This window comes from Schistocerca nitens, chromosome 12, assembly GCF_023898315.1.
Source record: "Schistocerca nitens isolate TAMUIC-IGC-003100 chromosome 12, iqSchNite1.1, whole genome shotgun sequence".
NCBI lineage: Eukaryota > Metazoa > Arthropoda > Insecta > Orthoptera > Acrididae > Schistocerca > Schistocerca nitens.
In genome coordinates this window covers 2,680,919-2,703,924 of record NC_064625.1, presented here as the reverse complement: position 1 = coordinate 2,703,924, position 23,006 = coordinate 2,680,919, and the positions used below count along the sequence as shown (strand labels likewise).

Below are 23,006 nucleotides of genomic sequence, written 5' to 3'. Positions count from 1 at the left end.
AGGAAGCTGTCTGCTAGAATTTTGCACAGAGCATAACTTAATCATAGCTAACACTTGGTTCAAGAATCATAAAAGAAGGTTGTATACCTGGAAGAATCCTGAAGATACTAATAGGTATCAGATAGATTATATAATGGTAAGACAGAGATTTAGGAACCAGGTTTTAAATTGTAAGACATTTCCAGGGGCAGATGTGGATTCTGACAACAATCTATTGGTTATGAACTGCAGACTGAAACTGAAGAAACTGCAAAAAGGTGGGAATTTAAGGAGATGGGACCTGGATAAACTGAAAGAACCAGAGGTTGTAGAGAGTTTCAGGGAGAGCATAAGGGAACAATTGACAGGAATGGGGGAAAGAAATACAGTAGGAGAAGAATGGGTAGCTCTGAGGGATGAAGTAGTGAAGTCAGCAGAGGATCAAGTAGGTAAAAAGACAAGAGCTAATAGAAATCCTTGGGTAACAGAAGAAATATTGAATTTAATTGATGAAAGGAGAAAATATAAAACTGCAGTAAATGAAGCAGACAAAAGGGAATACAAACGTCTCAAAAATGAGATCGACAGAAAGTGCAAAATGGCTAAGCAGGGATGGCTAGAGGACAAATGTAAGGATGTAGAGGCTTGTCTCACTAGGGGTAAGATAGATACTGCCTACAGGAAAATTAAAGACACCTTTGGAGAACAGAGAACCACTTGTATGAATATCAAGAGCTCAGATGGCAACCCAGTTCTAAGCAAAGAAGGGAAGGCAGAAAGGTGGAAGGAGTATATAGAGGGTTTATACAAGGGCGATGTACTTGAGGACAATATTATGGAAATGGAAGAGGATGTAGATGAAGATGAAATGGGAGATACGATACTGCGTGAAGAGAGACAGAGCACTGAAAGACCTGAGTCGAAACAAGGCCCCGGGAGTAGACAACATTCCATTAGAACTACTGATGGCCTTGGGAGAGCCAGTCATGACAAAACTCTACCATCTGGTGAGCAAGATGTATGAGACAGGCGAAATACCCACAGACTTCAAGAAGAATATAATAATTCCAATACCAAAGAAAGCAGGTGTTGACAGATTTGAAAATTACCGAACTATCAGTTTAATAAGGCACAGCTGCAAAATACTAACGCGAATTCTTTACAGACAAATGGAAAAACTGGTAGAAGCGGACCTCGGGGAAGATCAGTTTGGATTCCGTAGAAATGTTGGAACACTTGAGACAATACTAACCTTACGACTTATCTTAGAAGAAAGATTAAGAAAAGGCAAACCTACGTTTCTAGCATTTGTAGACTTGGAGAAAGCTTTTGACAATGTTGACTGGAATACTCTCTTTGAAATTCTAAAGGTGGCAGGGGTAAAATACAGGGAGCGGAAGGCTATTTACAATTTGTACAGAAACCAGATGGCAGTTATAAGAGTCGAGGGGCATGAATGGGAAGCAGTGGTTGGGAAGGGAGTGAGACAGGGTTGTAGCCTCTCCCCGATGTTATTCAATCTGTATATTGAGCAAGCAGTAAAGGAAACAAAAGAAAAATGCGGAGTAGGTATTAAAATTCATGGAGAAGAAGTAAAAACTTGGAGGTTCACCGATGACATTGTAATTCTGTCAGAGACAGCAAAGGACTTGGAAGAGCAGTTGAACGGAATAGACAGTGTCTTGAAAGGAGTATATAAGATGAACATCAACAAAAGCAAAACGAGGATAATGGAATGTAGTCAAATTAAATCGGGTCATGCTGAGGGAATTAGATTAGGAAATGAGACGCTTAAAGTAGTAAAGGAGTTTTGCTATTTAGGGAGTAAAATAACTGATGATGGTCGAAGTAGAGAGGATATAAAATGTAGACTGGCAATGGCAAGGAAATCGTTTCTGAAGAAGAGAAATTTGTTAACATCTAGTATAGATTTAAGTGTCAGGAAGTCGTTTCTGAAAGTGTTTGTATGGAGTGAGGCCATATATGGATGTGAAACATGGACGATAAATAGTTTGTACAAGAAGAGAATAGAAGCTTTCGAAATGTGGTGCTACAGAAGAATGCTGAAGATAAGGTGGGTAGATCACGTAACTAATGAAGAGGTATTGAATAGGATTGGGGAGAAGAGAAGTTTGTGGCACAACTTGACTAGAAGAAGGGATCGGTTGGTAGGACATGTTCTGAGGCATCAAGGGATCACAAATTTAGCATTGGAGGGCAGCATGGAGGGTAAAAATCGTAGAGGGAGACCAAGAGATGAATACACTAAGCAGATTCAGAAGGATGTAGGTTGCAGTAGGTACTGGGAGATAAAGAAGCTTGCACAGGATAGAGTAGCATGGAGAGCTGCATCAAACCAGTCTCAGGACTGAAGACCACAACAACAACAACAACCTGAGATTTCATTTTTCTGCACAAGATATAAATGACAAATTTATTTATCTTCGTCAGATGTTACAAGCAATCATCTGAAAAGTACTTCCGTCACTGTGGAACTGCCACACCAGCTGGCCTCTCAGAAAACAGAAATCGAACAAATTCAGAGATGTGCCGCTAGGACCGTAACTGATCGGTACAGCCCACCCGGAAGTGTAACGTAAACGCTTGGCGAACTGAAACGGAAATCCGCAGAAGAACATCGGTACAGGTATCACGAAATTTAGAGAATACATATTCTGAGATGACGTGACAATTCTGCTCACCGTTAAATGTCTCACACGAGAATCGTGAGAATGAGCTGAGAGAGATTAGGGCACATACTGGGGCAGATATGCAATCATTTCTCCCTCACTCAATACGTGAACGAACGAGACAGAAAACTGATATCGGTAGGAAGTATTCTCTGCCGTGCACTGCACGGTGCCTCGTAGGATGTAAGTGCGGATGTCGTCGCTGCTTCCCGACGTGTCAGACACCGCCGCCACGGCGGGCAGATTCCATGCGACGCCACGGGCAGACGAGGATACTCACAGGGTGCGTAGAACATGACGAGGACGTGCTTCTTCTTGCGCAGGAAGGGCTTGAAGGTCTCCTCCGTGAGGTGCACCACGTCCTGGCCCTCCTCCTCACTCCACGGCTTCTCCGGGGGCGGAGGCGGTGGAGGTTCCTTCGGGTCCCGCATGAACTCCGTCAGACGGTCGGCGTCCCGCAGCGTCCCGACGTCGTACGCCAGTGCACCGTCGCGGAAGTACTTGAGCGTCGGGTAGCCCCTCACGTCGTAACGCGACGCTATCGCCTGTTCCTTCGTGGCATCTAGAGCTGCCAGCACTCCCGGAATCTGAAACGGCAGAAACGACGACGACGACTCGCCGTGAGGTACTGTACGTAGGCTCACAGATTCAGTTACGTAACAAAGCGGTTAAAAAATTATGTAACGTGAACACCCCTACTGCAGTGAAGGAAACGGAAAGCACCGCGACACGACGCCTCAGCGGAACACTATCGATCTTATTCTCCAGCCTTTCCGTGCCCGCGGGATACGTCCGTTAAAATTTCATCCTTAAGCGAGCTTATTTTCGGTACGGAGAAAAGTCAGCCCTACATATGAGGAACAGTGTGAGTGAACAATGGTGACCAGGTGTGTGTCACATCAGTGCAAAGTTTCAGGCAGAGATGCCAAGACGGCACTGCTCGAGGACCGGAGCGTCCGGCTAACTGCCCCCTTTCTGCCTTCGAGAGAGGTCAAACTGTCAGCACGAGGGAACGGGAGTCACAGAGAGAGGGTGCACAATCGGTCGGACGTAGTGTGACGACTGCAGAGTGCGTGACGGGCTCGGGACGACAGTGTGACGGGAAGCGTAGGCACAGGTCCGTCCGGAAGCACCACACCACCCGCGGATCGCAGAACCGTTCGACCAGATCTGCAGAGTAGACAGATCAGAATTGCCAAAATCCGGGTGGAAGTTACAGGCGAAGTGTCACCGATACTGTCACCTCGCACGGTGTACGGCCAGAGTGAACTGCGACACAGAGTCAGTGGTGCTCGACAGCGAGTGTCCCTTCCGTCTCTCGGAGTGAGATCGACGGCAACGTACGTTTACAGGACCTGCCCAAAGGTCACAGGAAGTGGCAATTCTCGATACCTGTACCTCTCCGACTCGTCGAAACGTGACACGGGGAACTATTTGATACGAGGACGGGATCGATTTGGTAACTGTCGAAGCTGAACGCTCGATAGTATGAGAGAATTACGATACTCCCGCTGTCGTACCTTTAGTAATGAGGGTAGCAAATCTCGTATCCCAGTAGGGTACTGCAAGCCCCCACACTGAAAACACACCGACGAATGTAAGGATCGTCGACCGGTCTCCCCAGTCCCCTCGTCTGTCACCTCCCACCGGCAATCGCGTTTATTTCCAGATAGAGTGTATTCGTGTTGTGTCGTGAGGAGTCCACTTTCGACTGGCAGGCGCACGTCTGAATGGGTTACGAGCGGAGTACGGTAAGGCAATCCCCACTCGTGGCTGTCGGACGCGAATGCCCCACAAATCTGGATATTTCACAATTCCACCAGTTGCAAAAAGCAGACCCGCAACGAAATCACATTAAAATGTCACATGGCGATAACACTGTGTCAAACGAGTAAGCGGCACCTCCGTGTCCTTCGCAGTGGTCGATCGCCGTCTGACACTGTCGGTGCTCCTTATAAATCCTACCTGCGAGTACAATCATTTAAGTGCCTGCCGTTGTGCATACGTGTACAGAGGTACACTGACATCCAAACATGTCTTCCGTGTGCTTCATTTTGTCATGCAGTGTACAAACCAACTTAGTTTCACCCTGCAGAAACCTGGATTTCTCTCTCTACATCTATAATGGGATGGGCAGGTTAGTGAGGGAGGGGGAGGGTGGACGGGTGCACGTGCGGTTGCACACATCTACACAAATCTGAAAGACAACTAGTCCAAAAGCTCCATCTCATTCAGATACCTACTGAGGACGCAGTACCACCACTATCAGAGTGTCCTACTCGTTACCTTTACCCTCACATTATTTATGTTCCGCCAAGGACCTTCTATTAGCATATTAAATGGCATTTCGAAAATTCAATTTAAATAAATCTCCACCTTATGTAACCACGGAAAAACATCAAAAGGTCAATAAAAGAAACATATGTATACACAAACTGAGCATACTGTTACAACAGAAGTTTCACATAAAACTCTCAGGGCTGATGTCCACCAGTGTCACATGCAAACAATATTCTACAGCACGTCCGGTACTACGAGGAAGTTTTAATCCCACTTCGACTGGAGTACTTGTCGACTAGGTCGGAAAGTAAAAAAATACTTTCCTCCAGTATTACCTTCTGCGCCTTCAGCGTCTCGGCAGCTTTCTCGTACTCGGGCTTCATTTTCTTGCAGTGCCCACACCACGGTGCGTAGAACATCACCAACACAGATGGCTCTTCCTGCAAAATACCGTAACATTCACTTTTACTGTCCTACCCACCGTCTCAGTTCGACGGTTACATACATTTCTAGTCGAGACCGTATCACACACACGAAAAAATTGAACACGGTCGACCACATTTTAATTCCACCGGTTTCACCTTCACACACACGTGATATACAACTAATGGAGAATACGAGGCGAGTCACAAACGACGAAAAATATTCTGAGGAGCTGACGCCACTACATGCACGTGTCGAGAATTGCCGGGCTTTTTCTGCCGTTTCAAAAATTGGGGAAAAAAGTTAGCCATTTAATGAAACACTGAAGACCCTCGTGGTCTGGGCACGTTACTCTGCCACATTACACGAGAGACCGAAGTTACAATTTCTGTCGGCCGACACCGAGAAGACACGAGTCAAAACTCTGCTCGTCACAGAGTACGAAGTATCGTATAAGAACTCGCGAAACGCACATTCCGACAGTACGGCCCCGCGTCACTACGGGTCTGAAACGTTAACGGGAAGCTCGACAGACACAGACTACTGCAGAGTGTGAGAGCCTCGGGCAGTGTTTTCCACTCTCTCTTCACAGTTTTCGATGCCACACGGGGTTACTTAAAAGTTCGATTCACAAAACTTCTCGGCAGGTTAAAACTGTGTGTCATACTGGCACTCGGACCGAAAATTTCGCCTTTCCCGGGCAACGCTCGTAACAGACGAGTTATCCGAGCACGGCCCGCAGCTTCCCTTCCGGCCCTACCTTTCCCCGGGCTGCAGTTAAAACGTTTCTCTGCAGTACCGTTTTCTCCAGGAGTACTAGTGCCGCAAGATATGTGGGAGGTCCCGTGTGGAGCTGGTGGACGGTAGTGGAGAGGTCCTGTCAGAAACGAAGCTACGAGGGTGGGTCCCGAGTTCTGCCGAGATACCTCAGTCGGTAATGCACTCGCAAACAAAAAAGCGAAATTTCCGGGTTCGAGTTCCAGTCTGGTGCACAGTTTTAATTTCCCAGAAAGTTTCAAATTGGAGCACATTCCACTGCAGAGTGAAAGATACATTCGGGTCTTCAGTTTGTATTTCTCAAATTTATAAAATTTGGTTGTATAGCCATTTATACACAGAGGAACAAGGGAAAAAAGATTTTATGTCTGTAGCTCAATATGCAATGTATTCTTATTTATGTGCAGTGAAGGCTTTTAGTTTCGTGCAAGTATAGTAATACCTAACTGATTTATTGCATTCAAATACGTGACCTCTTTTGTGGAACAACACTTGCAGCAAAAATATCCAAGTCTCAACAGAACCATTGCGATGTATCACGAAAATGAAACGAGTAATAAAATAAATACTACCGGGAGATAAAAGCACAAAATCCCCTACTGTAGTACAAGTGAATGCAGTGATAATAGAGTAACATCCAATGTTAGCTGATGAAACCACCATCCCTTGTAACGTTACACAAGTATGTCCTACATAGTCCGATCTAGTTTGCGTCACGTGAGTGTAGGGGGGTCGAAACCAGTAGTGACCCGTGATGTCATATCAACTTGAGATTTTTTTTTATGCATGTCATTCACTTCTAAATTTTACTGATTATTTACAGAGTAAAGAATTTAATTATGTACAACATTTAATAGGTTATGAGTTTTAATGAGATAGATATAAATATGTTTAGACATAGCAAATCACCTTGTTGTATTATGCACGATATGTTTTCTCGTTGTAAGAACAAAAACTTCCGTGTTGCTCGAGTGCGGATTTGCTGTAACTTTCGTGAATGGGCATAGAATTGTCAATTTACAACCCGCAGTTGATTAAAAAATTATTCTAGGTAACCACAGCCCGACTTTGGTGGAAAGAAATCGCGACCAAATTCTCAAATATCGGTGGGAGTTTATGATATATATATTTTGGGCGTTATCGCCGCGTGTGTGATTCAGTAACATTAACTGCAATTTACTTAGCTTGATAATTACTATCAAAGACATATATGAGCAGCATAGTAACCGTCTCGATGCTTAAAGCAAGCGAGAAGCGATTTACTGTCAGGATACGACAAATATTGATCATTGCATAGTCAGCTTGTTGATACATTGCTTACCAACTCATAAACGGACAGTGATAGAATTATTGAAATGACCTTTTAAGTATTAATGACCACTACTCACACACATCAGAAAGTAACAACTGTAACTGGGAAACAGAAAAATTATTGTTTGCCATCACTCTCTTATATTAAGAATAAATGAGCCGTAAGTGTATCTGTGTATTTTGATACACGACAACATACAAGACGAGCCAATTTGACAGAACACTAACCTCGAGGAAAGAATCAAATGTCTCGGTGGTGAGGTGAGAGACAGAGGTATCAGTTTCGGCCCAGGGAATCTCCTTCGGTTTTTCTGGAGGTTTCTCGGGGTTCCGGATGAACCTTACAAGTGCATCCTTCTTGTTCTCTCCCTCGTACACCATCTTCTGGCTTCCATTTCTGTGGAAAAACGAAAATGATGCAACAATGTAACTGAAGCACCGCTGCACTATCATTGCAGTAATTTACTGTAAATCGACAAGAAACGCAATGACACACACAGAATTTCCAACTTCTAGAATTATTAGTCAATTTGTGACGAGAGTGAGCCAGCAGTCGAAAATGTTTCCTAATTGTGCTCAGAGTTTGTCGGAAGTGACTAAGTGCTCCGATTCTCAAATGTTGCACGATTAAAATTTAGGTATCGGCACACCGCGAGTTACGCTGCCTCGAGACAGATCGGTCGGTTTCGGGGGAGGGGACCGATCGGCAAGGTCACGGGTTCCGTCAGATTAGGAAAGGATGGGGAAGGAAATCGGCCGTGCCCTTTCAAAGGAACCGTCCCGGCATATGCCCGAAGTGATTTAGGGAAATCGCGGAAAACCTAGATCGGGACGGGCACACGTGGGTTCGAACCGTTGTCCTCCCAAATACGAGTCGCAGTGTGCGAACCACTGCGCCACCTCACTCAGTCTCAAGACAGACACACAGCTTCTAACTGTAATATTCATCTTATCGTTTAAAACTTTAAATGTACGGTAATGGCAGCCTTTTCAATTTGGTCGATAAACACGCAAAATTTTGAAAATCAAATTTGTGTTGCACCTCGACGCTGTTAGACAGGCAAACTGAAACTTGCACCAGGTTCTGGAATAATTGCTCAGTAACGGAGAGCTGCCAAACTGAGCATCTAACGAGGTACAAATCCGTTACACATGTAAACGGCAGCGTTTGTCTTACGCGTGCCAGACTAAACGTTACTCGTCTACGGAAGACAATACAGTAATAGCGTTCAGTGCCACCTTCAGCCTTCACCGTGACTGCAATTTCGTAAGGAATGTCCGGCCTCACGCTAACCGTGGGTCTGAGCCGCGGTACAAAACCCACCCACACGTATTATATACTCCACACATTGCAGATTAAATGCCTCATCGAACTGCCAGTGCATTCGACGCCTCGCACCGTTCGATAAGAGCCGAAACTGCGACTCGTTTAGTCACACCGCTATGTCCGTGCAGCGACGGCCTCATTTCTGTATAATTTGGCTCACCGAAAATGTGAAGTTTTACACGGCACTGGACCGCGACCTTTTGTGAGGTACTCAACTTCGAATGTCTGCACGTGCAGTTCCGTTTGCAACCTTCACTCCGGAAATGACAGAGACGGACCTGCGGTCGCTAACGACAACCGTTCTGTCGGGTCAGAAACAAATTGTCTCTGGTAGAGTGTGACAGACGTCTCCGGTTCGGATCTTTTTACAACTGCCACCAGTATGCCGCATTACGTGGCTGCGAGTGTATCCCCGTGGACTCCGTGTCGATAGACCGACAAATCGGACAACTTAATTCGAGGTACACTCTTGAACGCTTCCAAACACCTTAGCATCTTTCTGTCATTCTGTCACGTCTCCAGTACCTATTCTACACGACCGACCGGAACCACTTCGCTTGCCACGACTTAACATCACACGACCAATTGCAGCAGTTCTACAGTCGAGCCCCGTGGTGAAGCGTGTGCTCAGAAACCGAAAGTTCAAACAACCGAATCGTGATCAGACAGAGTTTTTTACTCTGCCTTTTAACCTAGAATTCACCTCTCGACAGTGTGGAGGTCTACCAGAAATAACGTGCGGTTCGGATTTCACATTAAACTGTAGATCTCCTTCCTGACCAAATAACTGGGGTAGGTCAGGGGCGAGCGATTCACGAAGTGGCATCCCGACGGAAGACTAGCGTCCGGCCATCGAGCCACACGAAATAATTATTATAGTGGTCCTCAGCAATCTGTAGCACTAGAGAGAGAGTAGTGTGCCCTTTTAAGAGGTGACTAACATTTTGTCCAGTGAGTTTATATAAAGAATGGAACAGATGGACTTTTCGTTCTCTACATTATCATAAATGATTCTGCTCTACAGCACGGCACTGTCTCGTATACAGTTTTTTGTGAAGAGGGAATACACTCGTACGAGGACGACTTCCGGAATTTTTATCGTGCCCAATAAAATGAGTACCTCGTACCCTTCTAAAAGCCGAGGAACAACGTTTTCAGAGACAGGTTTCTAATTTATTCAGGAGCACACCAAATCACTAGCCCCTTGTGGGTACTTTCTTTGGGAAACTTCTACACCTCAGCAAGTGTTGACAACAAGTAATTTTTTTGTTTTTCCACGTCTAGTTGTGCCCCTGTAAGCTCCACAGTCTCAGACGTTTCGTCAGCGTTGCCACTCTACTGTAGCCTGTGCCTCTGGGCGTTGCCGAGTTTCTCAGTCAAACCTTTCAGTGGTGCCCCGTCTGACAGACCGGCCACTCTGCACACCAACCTACCGCACCTGCCGGCACTCTCACAGAATTGCAGCACTGGCATATGTACGGTCTTTGCAATTTTCGAGGCCTCTAACTAGGTTACTTGCCGAGTAATAGGTATACCACACTGTACAAAGGAAAAAACCCTCACTTACAGTTCAGGATATTTCCCAACTTTTGGGGCCCTGCAGGATTTGCTTCACAAAACCACACATTACATTTTGAAAGCTTCTCTATTAGAACTGCACTCGGTTCCGAAGTTTGTCGACAGCTGTCTTTCGCCGTTACCACTCGGTGGTGTACATTAAATTTGCCTTTTACTTAGACAAAAACTGTGCCACACCTGTAGCGTAAAATAAGATAACTGAGAGCGAGATAATTGTCACTATCTAAACGAGAAGTGTACTATAGAAGACAATTAAATTTTTACTAAATATACGACTAATTTTCAAACATTAATAATATGGCTGCTCCATATTAAACTAAAGAAATTACAATTGATGTACATATAGTGTGAAAATTTACCAGTATTTGTAGGGTCACACAAACACGCTCAATCTTAACTGTTTTGCTACTACAGAAGTGGTCTCCGCATTCCGTGCTGAGCGCAGCTTCGTTGTAACCGTACTGCTCGTCAAATGCTCCTACCTGAGCTGGGAGCTGCATTCCAGCCACTATAAAATACTTATCGTCCAATTTTAAGAAAACTATTATGTGAAAAAAATTGACTTTTGCATATCTTACAGTCCGATATCTTCACTTGATAGAAAACTGTATTTCTTTTTGTTATTTGTCATAGTTATTGGGCTGCATCCAGTTAAGTAAAACAGTGCACAAGATTTTGAAGAGTTTGAAGAGGTAAAAGTGCAGTGCAAAAACTTTTCGTACGGTTCATTTTAGGCCAGACACTGCTATTTATGAAATGTAATTAAGATACCAAAATTTTATTTCAACTGAGAACAGAATGATATGTCATTTTGTTCTCAAGTGCAACAGAAGGTAGCGCGATGTATCCAATTCTGTCCCTGCACGACGCGAATCGAGTGGTCGTATGTTGCAGCTGCAGCTCCCCGTGCTCCTCCAGCTCGTGCGAGCTTCCCTATCTCCGAAAAACTACTGCGACCTACATCTTTCTCGACCTATTTGCCGTATTTATCTCTCGGTCTCACTACGATTTTTACCTCCCACACTTCCTTCCGGTACTAAATTGACGATCCCTCGACATATCGGAAAGTGTCCTATCGACCGATCCGTTCTTCCGGTCCGGTTGTGCCACAAATTCCTCGTCTTCCCGACAAATTCCTCTTCTCCCCAATTCCATTCGGTACCTCTCATTAGTTGTACGATCAACCCGTCTAATCTTCAGTACTCTTCTGTGGCACCACATTTCAAAAGCTTCAATTCTCTCTTTGTCTAAACTGTTTATTGTTCACGTTTCACTTCCACAAGTGGCTACATTACAGCCAAATACCTTCAGAAAAGACCTCCTAGTACTTAAATCTATATTTGATATTAACAAATGTCTCTTCTTCAGAAACTATTTTCTTGCCATTGCCAGTCTAAATTTTATATCCTCTCTACTTCGGCCATTATCAGTTACTCTGCTGCCCGAATAGCGAAACACACCAACTACTTTTAAGTGTCTCACTTCCTATTCTAATTCCCTTAGCACCACCTGAGTTAATTCTACTACATTCCATTATCCTCATTTTGCTTCGGTCGAATTTTTTCTTACGTCTGCCCTTCGAGACACTGTCCGTGCCGTTCGACTGCTCTTCCGAGTACTTTGCCGTCTCGAACAGAATTACAATAATGTCGGCAAACCTCAAAGCTTTTATTTCTGCTCCTTGGACTTTAATTCCTACTCCAAATTTTTCTTTTGTTTCCTTTACTGCTTTTTCAGTATACATATTGAATAACATTGGGGATAGGCTACAATCCTGTCTCACTCCCTTCTCAACTACTGATTCCCTTTCTTTCATGCCCCTCAACTCATATAACTGCCATCTGGTTTCTGTACAAGTTGTAAATAGCCTTTTGCTCCTTGTATTTTAGCTGTGCTACCTTCAGAATTTCAAAGCTTTCTGTAAGTCCACAAATGCTACAAACATATGTTTACCTTTCCTTAACATATCTTCTGACGTAAGTCGTAGGGTGAGTACTGCCTCACATGTTCCTGCATTTCTCCAGAATCCAAAATATTTTCCCCGAGGTGGGCTTCTACCAGTTTTTTCATTCTTCTATAGAGAATTCGTGTTAGTATTTGCGGCCGTGACTTATCAAACTGATTGATTGGTAATTTTCACATCTGTCAGCACTTGGTTTCTTTGGAATTGGAATTATTACATTTTTCTTTAAATCTGAGGGTATTTCACCTGTCTCGTACATCTCACACACCGAATAAGAGTTTTGTCACGGCTGGCTCTCCCGAGGCTATCAGTAGATACGGTGGAATATCGTCTACTCCTGGGGCCTTGTTTTAACCTACATCTTTGAGAGCTTTGTCAAATTCTTCTCATCTTCATCTGTGACCACTTTCCTTTGTATAATATTGCTTTCACATTCATCTCCCTTGTATAGACCCTCCATATACTACTCCTACCTTTCAGCTTTCCCTCTTTTGGTTAGGACTGGTTTACCATCTGAGGTCTTGACGTTCATACAGCTGCTTCTCTTTTCCCCAACGACCTCTTTAATTTTCCTGCAGGCAGTATTTATCTTTCCCAGAGTGAAATATGCTTCTAAAGCCTTACCTTTGTCCTCGAGCCATTCCTGCTTTGCAATTTTGCACTTCCTGTCAATCTCTATTTTTTAAACGTTTATCTTCCCTATCGCCTGCTTCATTTGCCGGATTTTTAAATTTTCTCCTTTCATCAATTAAATTGAATATCTCTTGTATTATCCATGGATTCGTACTTGGCCTTGTCTTTTTACCTATTTGATCCACTGCTGCCATCACTATTTCATCTCTTCTACTGTATTTCTTTCACCTGTTCTGGTCAACAGTTATGTAACGCTCCCTCTGAAGCCCTCAACAACCTCTGGTTCTTTCATCTTATCCAGGTCCCATCTCCTTAATTTCCTACTTTTTTCCAATTTCTTCAATTTTAATCTCTAATTCATAACCACTAAATTGTGGTCGGAGTCCACATTTGTTCCTGGAAAAGCCTTACAATTTAAAATCTGGTTCCTAAATCTCCGTCTAATCTTTATATAATCATCCTGAAACCTTCCGGTGTCTGTAGGTCTCTTGCAAGTATACAACCTTCTTTGATGATTCTTAAACTAAGTGTTAGCAATGATTAAATTACGCTCGGTGCAAAATCCTACCAGGCGGCTTCCTCTTGCATTCCTTTCTCCCAGTCCGTATTGACCTACTATTTTTCCTTCTCTTACTATCAAATTCCAGTCACCCGTCACGATAAAATTTTCATCTCCTTTAACTATCTAAATAATTTCTTTCATCTCCAATCTCCTCATCTTACGTGGAGCTAGCTGACACGTAAACTTGTACTACTGTGGTAATCACGGAACCGATGAAGCAGTTACTACATTGGAAAATCTTTAAAAATTCAGTTTCACAGCACGTCAGCAAAAGATGACTGATACTGTATAATTGGTTCACTACAATTGCCATCACACAACTGTTGTGTCAGGAACAAAACTGTGACAGTGAGAAAGTGCTTATTGTCAAAGAATGAGTGAAGCATGCCTAATCAGTAGTTGTAGTAGAAGGAAGATGGTTAATTAAATCGAAAGAAAAATTCACACATGAAAACAATAAACAAACAGACTCTGTAACGCAAGAAGAAGAAGAAGAAGAAGACAATAAAATACTGAGGCAGAATTTCTGCCCAGTACTTACCTTCAAGAGGCAAAATGCTCAGTAAAGTTGGCACATACATTTGAAAGCACATCTTTGGTGTCTATTAGTTTCTTTCCCAGGGAAGAAAGAGGGACAGGCTAGAAAGGACAGGGTAGGTCACTCAGACCCAGAGATGAAAGCGACACACCTTATGTCGGGCCCAGGGGTGACAAAAGATCAATAATAAAAATAAACATTATCTTTTTTGTTAAACAGCACAGACAGTTGTTTTTGTGTATTTTGGGAGGTAGAGTGGGCCATATCAGGGGGAGTAAGTTCTACGAAGGCAGTCGCGAGTCCTCGAGCATCTCAGGGGCCCTAGTGCTCTGAGTCCAGACGGAAGGAAGAGTTTCGTACGTCGAGGTTGCGGCGCTCGCGCCACAGTGCAGTTTACGATTTGTCGTACTGTACGTAAGGTATCTGATGCTGTAGTTACGTGAGCCAGTAAAGAGACAGGTTACAGCTCCCGACAGACCACTGTGCCGACTGGACCAGGAGCGAGGTAAAGCTCTGACAGCAGCCAACCTTTTCCCCCCGTGTGACAGCCGATCGGAAGGAGTCCCGTATCAGATTTGGCCCCAACGTGTGTAACAGTCTGTATTAATATTTAATGTACGATTGATTAAAACACTGATCTGACAATACCTGTAATGACGTGTTAATCGTTACAATATCATTTATTAAGCACTGACTCACAAAAGTTAACAGAACAATCGGACCTCCATTACAGATACCGGCGGTACGAGCTGAACTGCGGAGGAAGTGTGTCCCGAACTGGCAGGTGGAGAGCACTCGGTCACAGTCGCGTACTCATCTCGGAGAAGTCACCGGATATCTCTGAGAAGTTACCGGACGACCTCCGCAATGTGAACACGTACCGATTGCGAACGTTTATTTTCATTTAATTTGAGTGATTTATAATACAATTTTGCCTCAGAAATGCTAGTTTTGACTCAAGAGACAAGAAAGTAATTGTAGCAGATTAATATTTATTATCTGTGGTGCTCGAGGTATTATAACTGTACTCCACAATCGTCACAGTGATTTATGGGTTTAGACTGGTTCACACACAGGATCGGTTGCATTATACTGATCAGTTTTTCCTTGTTTTACTCAGAAGAATAAATACAGTGGCATCACATTTTCTTAATGACTCAGAATATTACTGCAGTGCATAGTAGCAATCCCAAAAGGCACACTGAATTTTAACGATCAAAATGGTACGTTATAAGCTGTGACTTTCGGAAAAGAAATCTAACAGAGACAATGAAACCGTTACAGGACGAAGGAGGTAAGAGGGCCCCTATCGAGCAACAGGTGACACACTGAGTGCAGTTTACTGACACAGCTCTCCGCACCAAACTTCAAATAAGGGGAAACTTACGGTGTCGCATATTTAGATGTGGTAACCTAGCCGAAAAGTTAGTGTCACTGCCCGGTATGCGAAAGAATTCGAGTTCAATTCACGGTGTCACCACAGATTTTTTTAGGAGGTACGAAAGTCTCAAATGGAGTCCACTCGGCCTCGTGAAGTCAGACGAGGAGTTGCTCAACTAAAGAAGCCACGCCACTGTCGGGATTCGTCTGCAGGCAGTAACGGCCAGAGAGATTGGCGACACAATCGCCACACGTCCCACAGTCGTCTATTGCTCGCACCTCGTAAGCTGCAGTCGGCCAGTCGGAACGTGCCCGAGTCCTAATCTGCGAGTGGCGTTTAGGTTTAACGTGTCTCAGCATGAAGATTTCACGTCGGTAGAGACTGGTCGGTAAATTAAATTTCATTTATTTTCGAGAGGGGGAAATGCACGGACGAGTGACACAGTAGAGGAGTTACTGTCGACCGAAAGGACTACGACAGAGCAAAGTGCCGTCAGGTCACGGGTACCTCGAGTGAAATTCAGAAGGAACGAAGATTAGCATTTTAACGTCCCGTCGACAACGAGGTCTCGGAAATGGAGAACTAGCTCAAAAATGGAAAGGTGAGGAAGGAAATTGACTGTGCTCTTTCAGAGTAGCCAACTAGGCACCTGCCTAAAGCAATTTACGGAATTCACGGAAAACTTAAGTCGGGACAGGCAGAACGTAATTCGAACCGTCGCCCTCCCGAATGCACCTCCGGTGTGCTAATCACTGCACCACCTAACTCGGTCAGTATATTTTTAGTTTCTTCGGTATTTTTCGGGAAGGATTGAGAGGCAATGCTGAAAGTGAGGACCCCCCGCAACATATAATGTGACAGAGTTTTCGATCGTGCGTCACCTTTGCCACTCGAGCGACACGAGGTAAATATTCTTTCTCTCGGAGGCGAGCGTCGCCCAGCTGTACCGTCTCACTGTAACGGCACAGTTACAAAAGGAGAAAAAACGAGGGCGGCAGGGGAGGAACGGACACGACCGTCCCGAGAATCGCGACGCGCGTTACCGACTCACTCGAAGTAGATGACGGTGGGGAAGCCGGTGATGTTGTACTTCTGCCGGAGGACCGCGTTCTCCGGGCGGTTGACGTCCACGGCCGCCAGCGTGGCGACGCCCCTGAGCTCCGACGCAGCCGCCGCGTAGTCCGGCTTCAGCTGCTTGCAGAAGCCGCACCAGGGGGCGTAGAACAGCACCAGCATCTGCCGCGGGCCGTCTCTGCGCTGCAGCACCTTCTGGAGAGCCTGTGAGACACGGCACGGTTCTCCTAGTCTGCCCTTCCGGAACACAGGCGACCTAACAGCTCAAATAAAAGGTGCGTCAAAATATTGTCACGAGGGGTATTCGAAAAGTAACTGTCACTACTAATATTTAAATATTAAATATCAATCGTCCCAATTACGACCGTCCCAAAAACGAAATTATCATCTTCCGTACTCAATCTTACCTCTTTTTCTGCCAGCCAATCACTGCCAAAAATCCAATCCACAGTCAAAGAGTCAGGAATCAAAACCAACACGTCAAAATGTCTGTTTAAAATCTCGCACCTAACGAGTGCCCGTATAGTAACAGCGTAACTTCTGTGCCCAGCTGCTGTAATGATATGTAAACCACTGACAGGGAAAATAGGTACCTCTCCTATTTCATGAAGCTGTTCATACAAACTTTTGGAGATCACTACAGTATCACTACCAGAATCTAAAATTGCCGTCATTTTCTGACTTACACTAAGTTCATTCACCAGATTCGACACTTCATCTACACGTGTGTATCTTCTGTCGGTAGTTCAGCACTAATATATTGAGTTTCATGTTTAATTGTTTGTATTCTCCTGTTTGACCCATTAGATTGTGTGGGTCTCGTCCAAAACTACTTCTAGTTTACCGGGCATCGCACGCATCTCCGAGTGGTGAACGATCCCGAACTCTTCCGTCATCTTCCGTCTGCCGGTTACGCCTACCAAAACCATTTTCTCTCCTCTCACTGTTTCAAATTTGGTCATCACTATGCCGGTAATTCCTCCACGTAGGTCACTGTGTTACTGGCGATTGCCGTGTTATTGGCCCCACAACTGATGTTCGTAATGATCTTGCCCGATTTCTTGGAAGTTGTTGATTACGATGAGCCAAATTTCACTCTGATCCCCTCAGCATTCATTCATAATAAGTCACGAAAACCATCAAATGTTCACAATGCTAACTGTTTATTTACTTTCCACAGCAAATGCTTTATCAAAACTACGATCAAATTGTCACCACCAACACGATCATCCCGATAACGATTGCGCCCCCCACCCCCCCCCTCACAGCCCACCCCAGTATTTTTGGAGAAAGTCACACATCGACCCCTCCCACACGGCAAATAATTTCTCTTTTGTACTTCTTTTTCGTGTGAGAACACTTACTAATTGATCGACACCATCAGAGACATCACCATATCCAATTCAGCAAACTTTGCAGGCTTCAACATAGTCAACATGTCCACCGACGTACCTATAATACACACGCTTCGAATAATAAAAAATTACTTAATGCGTCCAAAAAAGCTAAGTAATATAGAAACCTATGAGCTAATGGGGCTGCTTGAGTTAGTGCTATCACACAATTACTTTATCTTCAACAACAAAATATATATTCAAATGTTGGTCTAGAAATGGGCAGTTAGCCTTCTTGCTGACATGTACCTCAATGACTTAGAAATCAAATTCTTTAAAGCAGACCAAATAGGAAAGGAAAAACGCATTTATTATAAACACTAAATTGCTATATGATGGGACAACCACTGATGTTGACACCTTAGCTGATAACTTAATAATGTTCATTCAAAAATACAGTTTACAGTACAACATCAAACTCAACATGGAATCAACTTTCTTCACCTAAATATAATACACCACAACAATAAACATAAATTTCAAATATATAGGACACCCACCATATCAGATGTCATAATTAACAATACATCATGCCACTAAAATCAGCATAAACTAGCATTCTTTAAATCAGCACTCAACCAAATAAACAAAATTCAAGCTGAACCTACTATAAAAATCAATGAAATAAGTATTTTAAAAACAATATCATCAAACAATACTTACGATGCAACCATAATTGATACACTCGATGTCAAAATGAAATCGTATAAAACAATACGAACAAGCCAGCCCTCAGCAGCAGAAGAAACCAAATAAGTCTGTATGTCCTTTCTCGGTAACATGTCGTACAAACTCGCTAAGCTGTTTGAACCACACAATGTTAAAATAAGTTTTCACACGAACAACAGAATACAAAACAAAATAGTCCACATTACTACGAGAGCCGTCACACCCTTTCACAAATCTGGCATACATAAATTAAGGTGTGATAGCTGCTCCTGCTACTACATAGGGCAAACTCTATGTAGGTCAAAGTTTGCCACCCATCTCACAGAAAATAAACATTCCTTTACATACATAAAAACCAACCTCTGTATCCTACACGCTGTAGTCGAGAGAATAATGATGGATCTTCTTGAACAATTAGAGATTTTTCATCCACAAACCTAAATCACCGTACACCATTTTAAATGAACAGACAGAATTAGCAAATAACCTCTTCTTTCAGAATTTTAAAGACTCTTTAAACTTGAAGAACTAAATTGTCGTCATCCAGAAACTCACTCACTCTCTCTCTCTCTCTCTCTCTCTCTCTCTCTCTCTCTCTCTCTCTCTCTCACTCTCTTCCCCTCCAACCCACCCCCACTCTCACTCTCACAGTCTCTCTCCCTCTCCCCTCTCATTCAACCTCCCCCCCCTACACACACAAACACACACACACACACACACACACACACACACAACACACACACACACACACACACACACACACACACACACACCACTCCCTACCAAATGCCTATACTACTTATTAATTGTAAATTAACCACTAACCTGATAACCTCAGAATTGTATGGCCACTTCAACCAATATATCACGGAAGAAAATAGCTGTTAAAAATAATCCTAACACCAGTACTCTTAACTGTAATAGAAGTATCATCTAAAAATGTAGTTTCATACATCTTGTAAATTGCACATATTAATTTTCAGTTCAATTATTACTAATTTAAGTTAATTTGGCATATATATTTCCTGTAAGTAAGATGTAACCCTCACCAGTGTGTGCTAACCAACAACTTCTCTGGTTTAAGACAAGATGTTTGAGCCTGTAGTTTAATCACACTCTCCAGTTTTTAAAACACGGAAGTTGGTGCCTGTGGCAAAGTCTGTTAATTGTAGTGCGTAAAAGCAATTAAAAAACACGAATACCGTTTTCCAATGTGCTACACATAACAAATATATAGCTGCAGCATCTACTATCTGTAAGTAACACCTTTCAAGTAGAACTCATACTGTAAATATTTCGTGAAAGTGTACCACGTGTAGCACTTATTTGCTGTCGTTTTCTATCTTGCCACAGATACATAACAAGCCTCACAAACCTACAACAAAAAAAGCACTGTACGTATATATGTACCATCTGATGAGGAGCTACTAGGCAACTAAAACCGATCACAGTTTACTGAAATACATCTATTAAAAAAGCAAGTGGTTGTGGTAATTACTGAAAACCTTTCCATAATCTACATTATTTGTACCTCCCTTATACTGTCAGTGTCTTAATAAGTAGTATAGAATATTATGAAAAGGACAGATTGCTACTCACCATCTACTGGAAGTGCCGAGTTGCGGACAGGCACAACAAAATGACTGCTAAACAGGTAAGCTTTCAGTCAAAAATCCACCCCCCCCCCCCCCCCGCCCACACACACAGAAATGTGACTCCCACACACACAACCACTTGCCACTGTCTCTGACTGCCAAGGAAGTCTGGTCTCGGCAGGCAGGCACAGTGGATATGAGAGTTGCATTTGTGTGTGTGTGTGTGTGTGTGTAGGGAAGGATGGGAAAGGAAGTCAGCCGTGCTCTTTCAAAGAAACCATCCCAGCATTTGCCTGAAGCAATTTGGGGAAATCACACCTATCATTTTCATAATACACCACATATCGGCAACTTAAATAATCTACAAGTGCTCTAATAACATTTCACAAGTGGCAGTGCTGATAGTTAACATATTAACTCTGTTCTTTCAAAGCTAGACAACAACTGAAAAATACTGACCGAAGTGCAACTGCACAGAAGTTCACCCATCGATTACCGGGTGCGAGAATAACAACTCTACAGCTTAACTGCAAAACCAGAAGTGACTCTAGATCCTTACATCTCGAGTACTCGCTACAGATTAAGACCTAAGAACTATATAGCTTAACAGCTCTACAACGAATGACTCACCGAATGAACAAACTGAACGACACAGTGCCCATATCGAATACTCGCCACAGACCGATTCGGAACTGCACACATCAAATCTCGACTACACAGTAGTTGTGGCTTCGTGCACGAAATCTATATAAAGATGTGCGTAGTTTAGAAGTAACAAAATGGTAAAATACAATGTAAATAGATCTTCAATAATAATATAAAAAAACAGAAAATTAAGTAATACATATACACTTTATAGAATGAAGTAATTTGGTTTAATTTATAAGCAGTACAATCGAGAAGTTGCAACAAACTTAGGTCGGTTAGTCGGTTTAAAAGAGGGAGAGAAAGGAACCAAATTGCGAGGTCATCGGTCTCTCGTTCCCGGTAAAATAATTACACGAGGGAAAGAAGAAAAGAAAGGAGTCGTACAGCACAATAACGGGAGAAAGGAAGAACCGGAAGAATGACAGAAAGACAACCGGCACTACCGTGGAAAAAACGGGAAAAGAAAACCACAGAGAGAAGCGAGAGTCAGGTAGAAGGGATAAAAACAAGAGAGCAGACGACTGCGGCTGGCCGACCACGAGAATAAAAGGGAAAAGCCGGCCAGTCCGCGACACATTAAAACGTCCATCCTAAAAGCATTAGAGTGGAGAACACAAAGGGACAAAGGACACGTGCTAAAACTTGTATAGAACGGTAAAACCCACTGTCACGTATAAAATGTAAAGCTAAAATAGTCGACGAGGCGTCGTTAATGGCAAAGAGTCCAGAAACAGAAGAGTCTTGTCACAGGGCGGCCAAAGAAGGGCCGCTCACCAAGATACGCGCCACTGTCAGCCGGGCACCACACCGACACCGAGGTGGGTCGTCACGGCGCAGGAGGTAGCCGCGTGTCACCCCGGCGTGGCCGATGCAGAGCCGACAGGGAACCACAGAGTCCTCACAAGAGGCCCGCACCGAGGACTGTCACACATTTGTAGTCTCCTCAATGACACGCAGTTTGTCGCGTGTGAAGAAGTTACAGCATTCCGTCTCCCAAATGCTGAAAAACCTTGCGGAGTAGTACCGAAAGCAGGTCAGTCGTACAGAAGCCGATCCCCGTAAGCAGTTTCCGCGTAGCCTTTTCGGCCGGCCCGTCGGCAACTTTGTCGCCTGGGATTCCGACGTGACCTGGGGCCCAGACAGACACCGCCAAACCACTGGACCGTTATAGTGCACAGATGGACTCCCGGACGGTCACTACCGAAGGATGACGAGGGTAACACCAGTCCACAGCTCGTAGGCTGCTCGAGGTGTCAGTACACGGAAGAAACGACTCCCTGGGGCACGAACAGACGTGCTCAATTGCACGAGATACAGCCACCACCTCAGCAGTGAAAACACTGCAGCCACCGAGCAAAGAATGCCGTCCGGTACGTCCTCCACGAATATACGCAAAGCCGACGCGAGCGTCGGCCGTCGAGCTGTCGGTGTAAACCACTTCTTCGCGGCCTCGCTACACGTCGAGAATCGAGGGGAAGTGGCAGCGGAGAGCCGCAGGATTAACCGAGTCCTCGGGGACACGTGAAAGCTCCGGGCGAAGCTGCAGCCTAGGTGTACACGACGGATGTGTACGTGAACGGACCTCGAGTATAGGTGGTAAAGGCGAGGACTCCGGCTCGGAAAGAACGGATCGGACACGAACTGCAACCGGAAGCCCCGATCTGGGCCGACGGTGCGGGAGATGAACCGCCGTGGGTGGGAAAAGGAGACGGTAAATCAGATGTGCAGTTGAACAAACCTCAGCAACTTAACTGGCCAGCAGTTGTGCACGCCTAGCCTGCAATGGGGAGACTCCGGCCTCCACCGGGACGCCGGTCGTCGGACTCGTCCTAAAAGCTCCCGTCGCTACGCGAATGCCACAGTGGTGCACCGGGTGGAGTAAACGCGACGCAGAGGGTGCTGCCGAACCGTAAACCGGACCCCACAGTTAATACGGGATCGAACGAGGGTTCTGTAGAGCTGCAGCAGCGTAGAACGATCTGCACACCGGTCGGTGTTGCTCGGGCAGCGGAGGGCACCGAGGTGCTGCCGTCACTTCCGCTTAAGCTGACGAAGGTGAGGAAGCTGAGTCAATCGGGCATCAAAAATAAGTCCTAAGAATCCATATGTCTCCACTACAGTGAGTGGATCGTCATTAAGGTAAAGTTTCGGTTCCGGACGAACGCCAACAGAAGTGCACAACAC

At 44.4% G+C, this 23,006-nt stretch overlaps 1 protein-coding gene across 1 annotated transcript in view; it reads right to left on the bottom strand.

Annotated features, from left to right (window-relative positions):
* Positions 1-23,006, bottom strand: part of LOC126214870 (protein disulfide-isomerase A5) — a 175,671-nt gene that overhangs the window by 50,900 nt on the left and 101,765 nt on the right. The window contains exons 4-7 of the mRNA XM_049941517.1: positions 16,494-16,720; positions 7,689-7,857; positions 5,285-5,389; positions 2,950-3,256 (exon numbers count right to left, since the gene is read on the bottom strand). Of these exons, the coding sequence (XP_049797474.1) occupies positions 2,950-3,256; positions 5,285-5,389; positions 7,689-7,857; positions 16,494-16,720 (808 nt within the window). The remainder of the gene's footprint in view (positions 1-2,949; positions 3,257-5,284; positions 5,390-7,688; positions 7,858-16,493; positions 16,721-23,006) is intronic.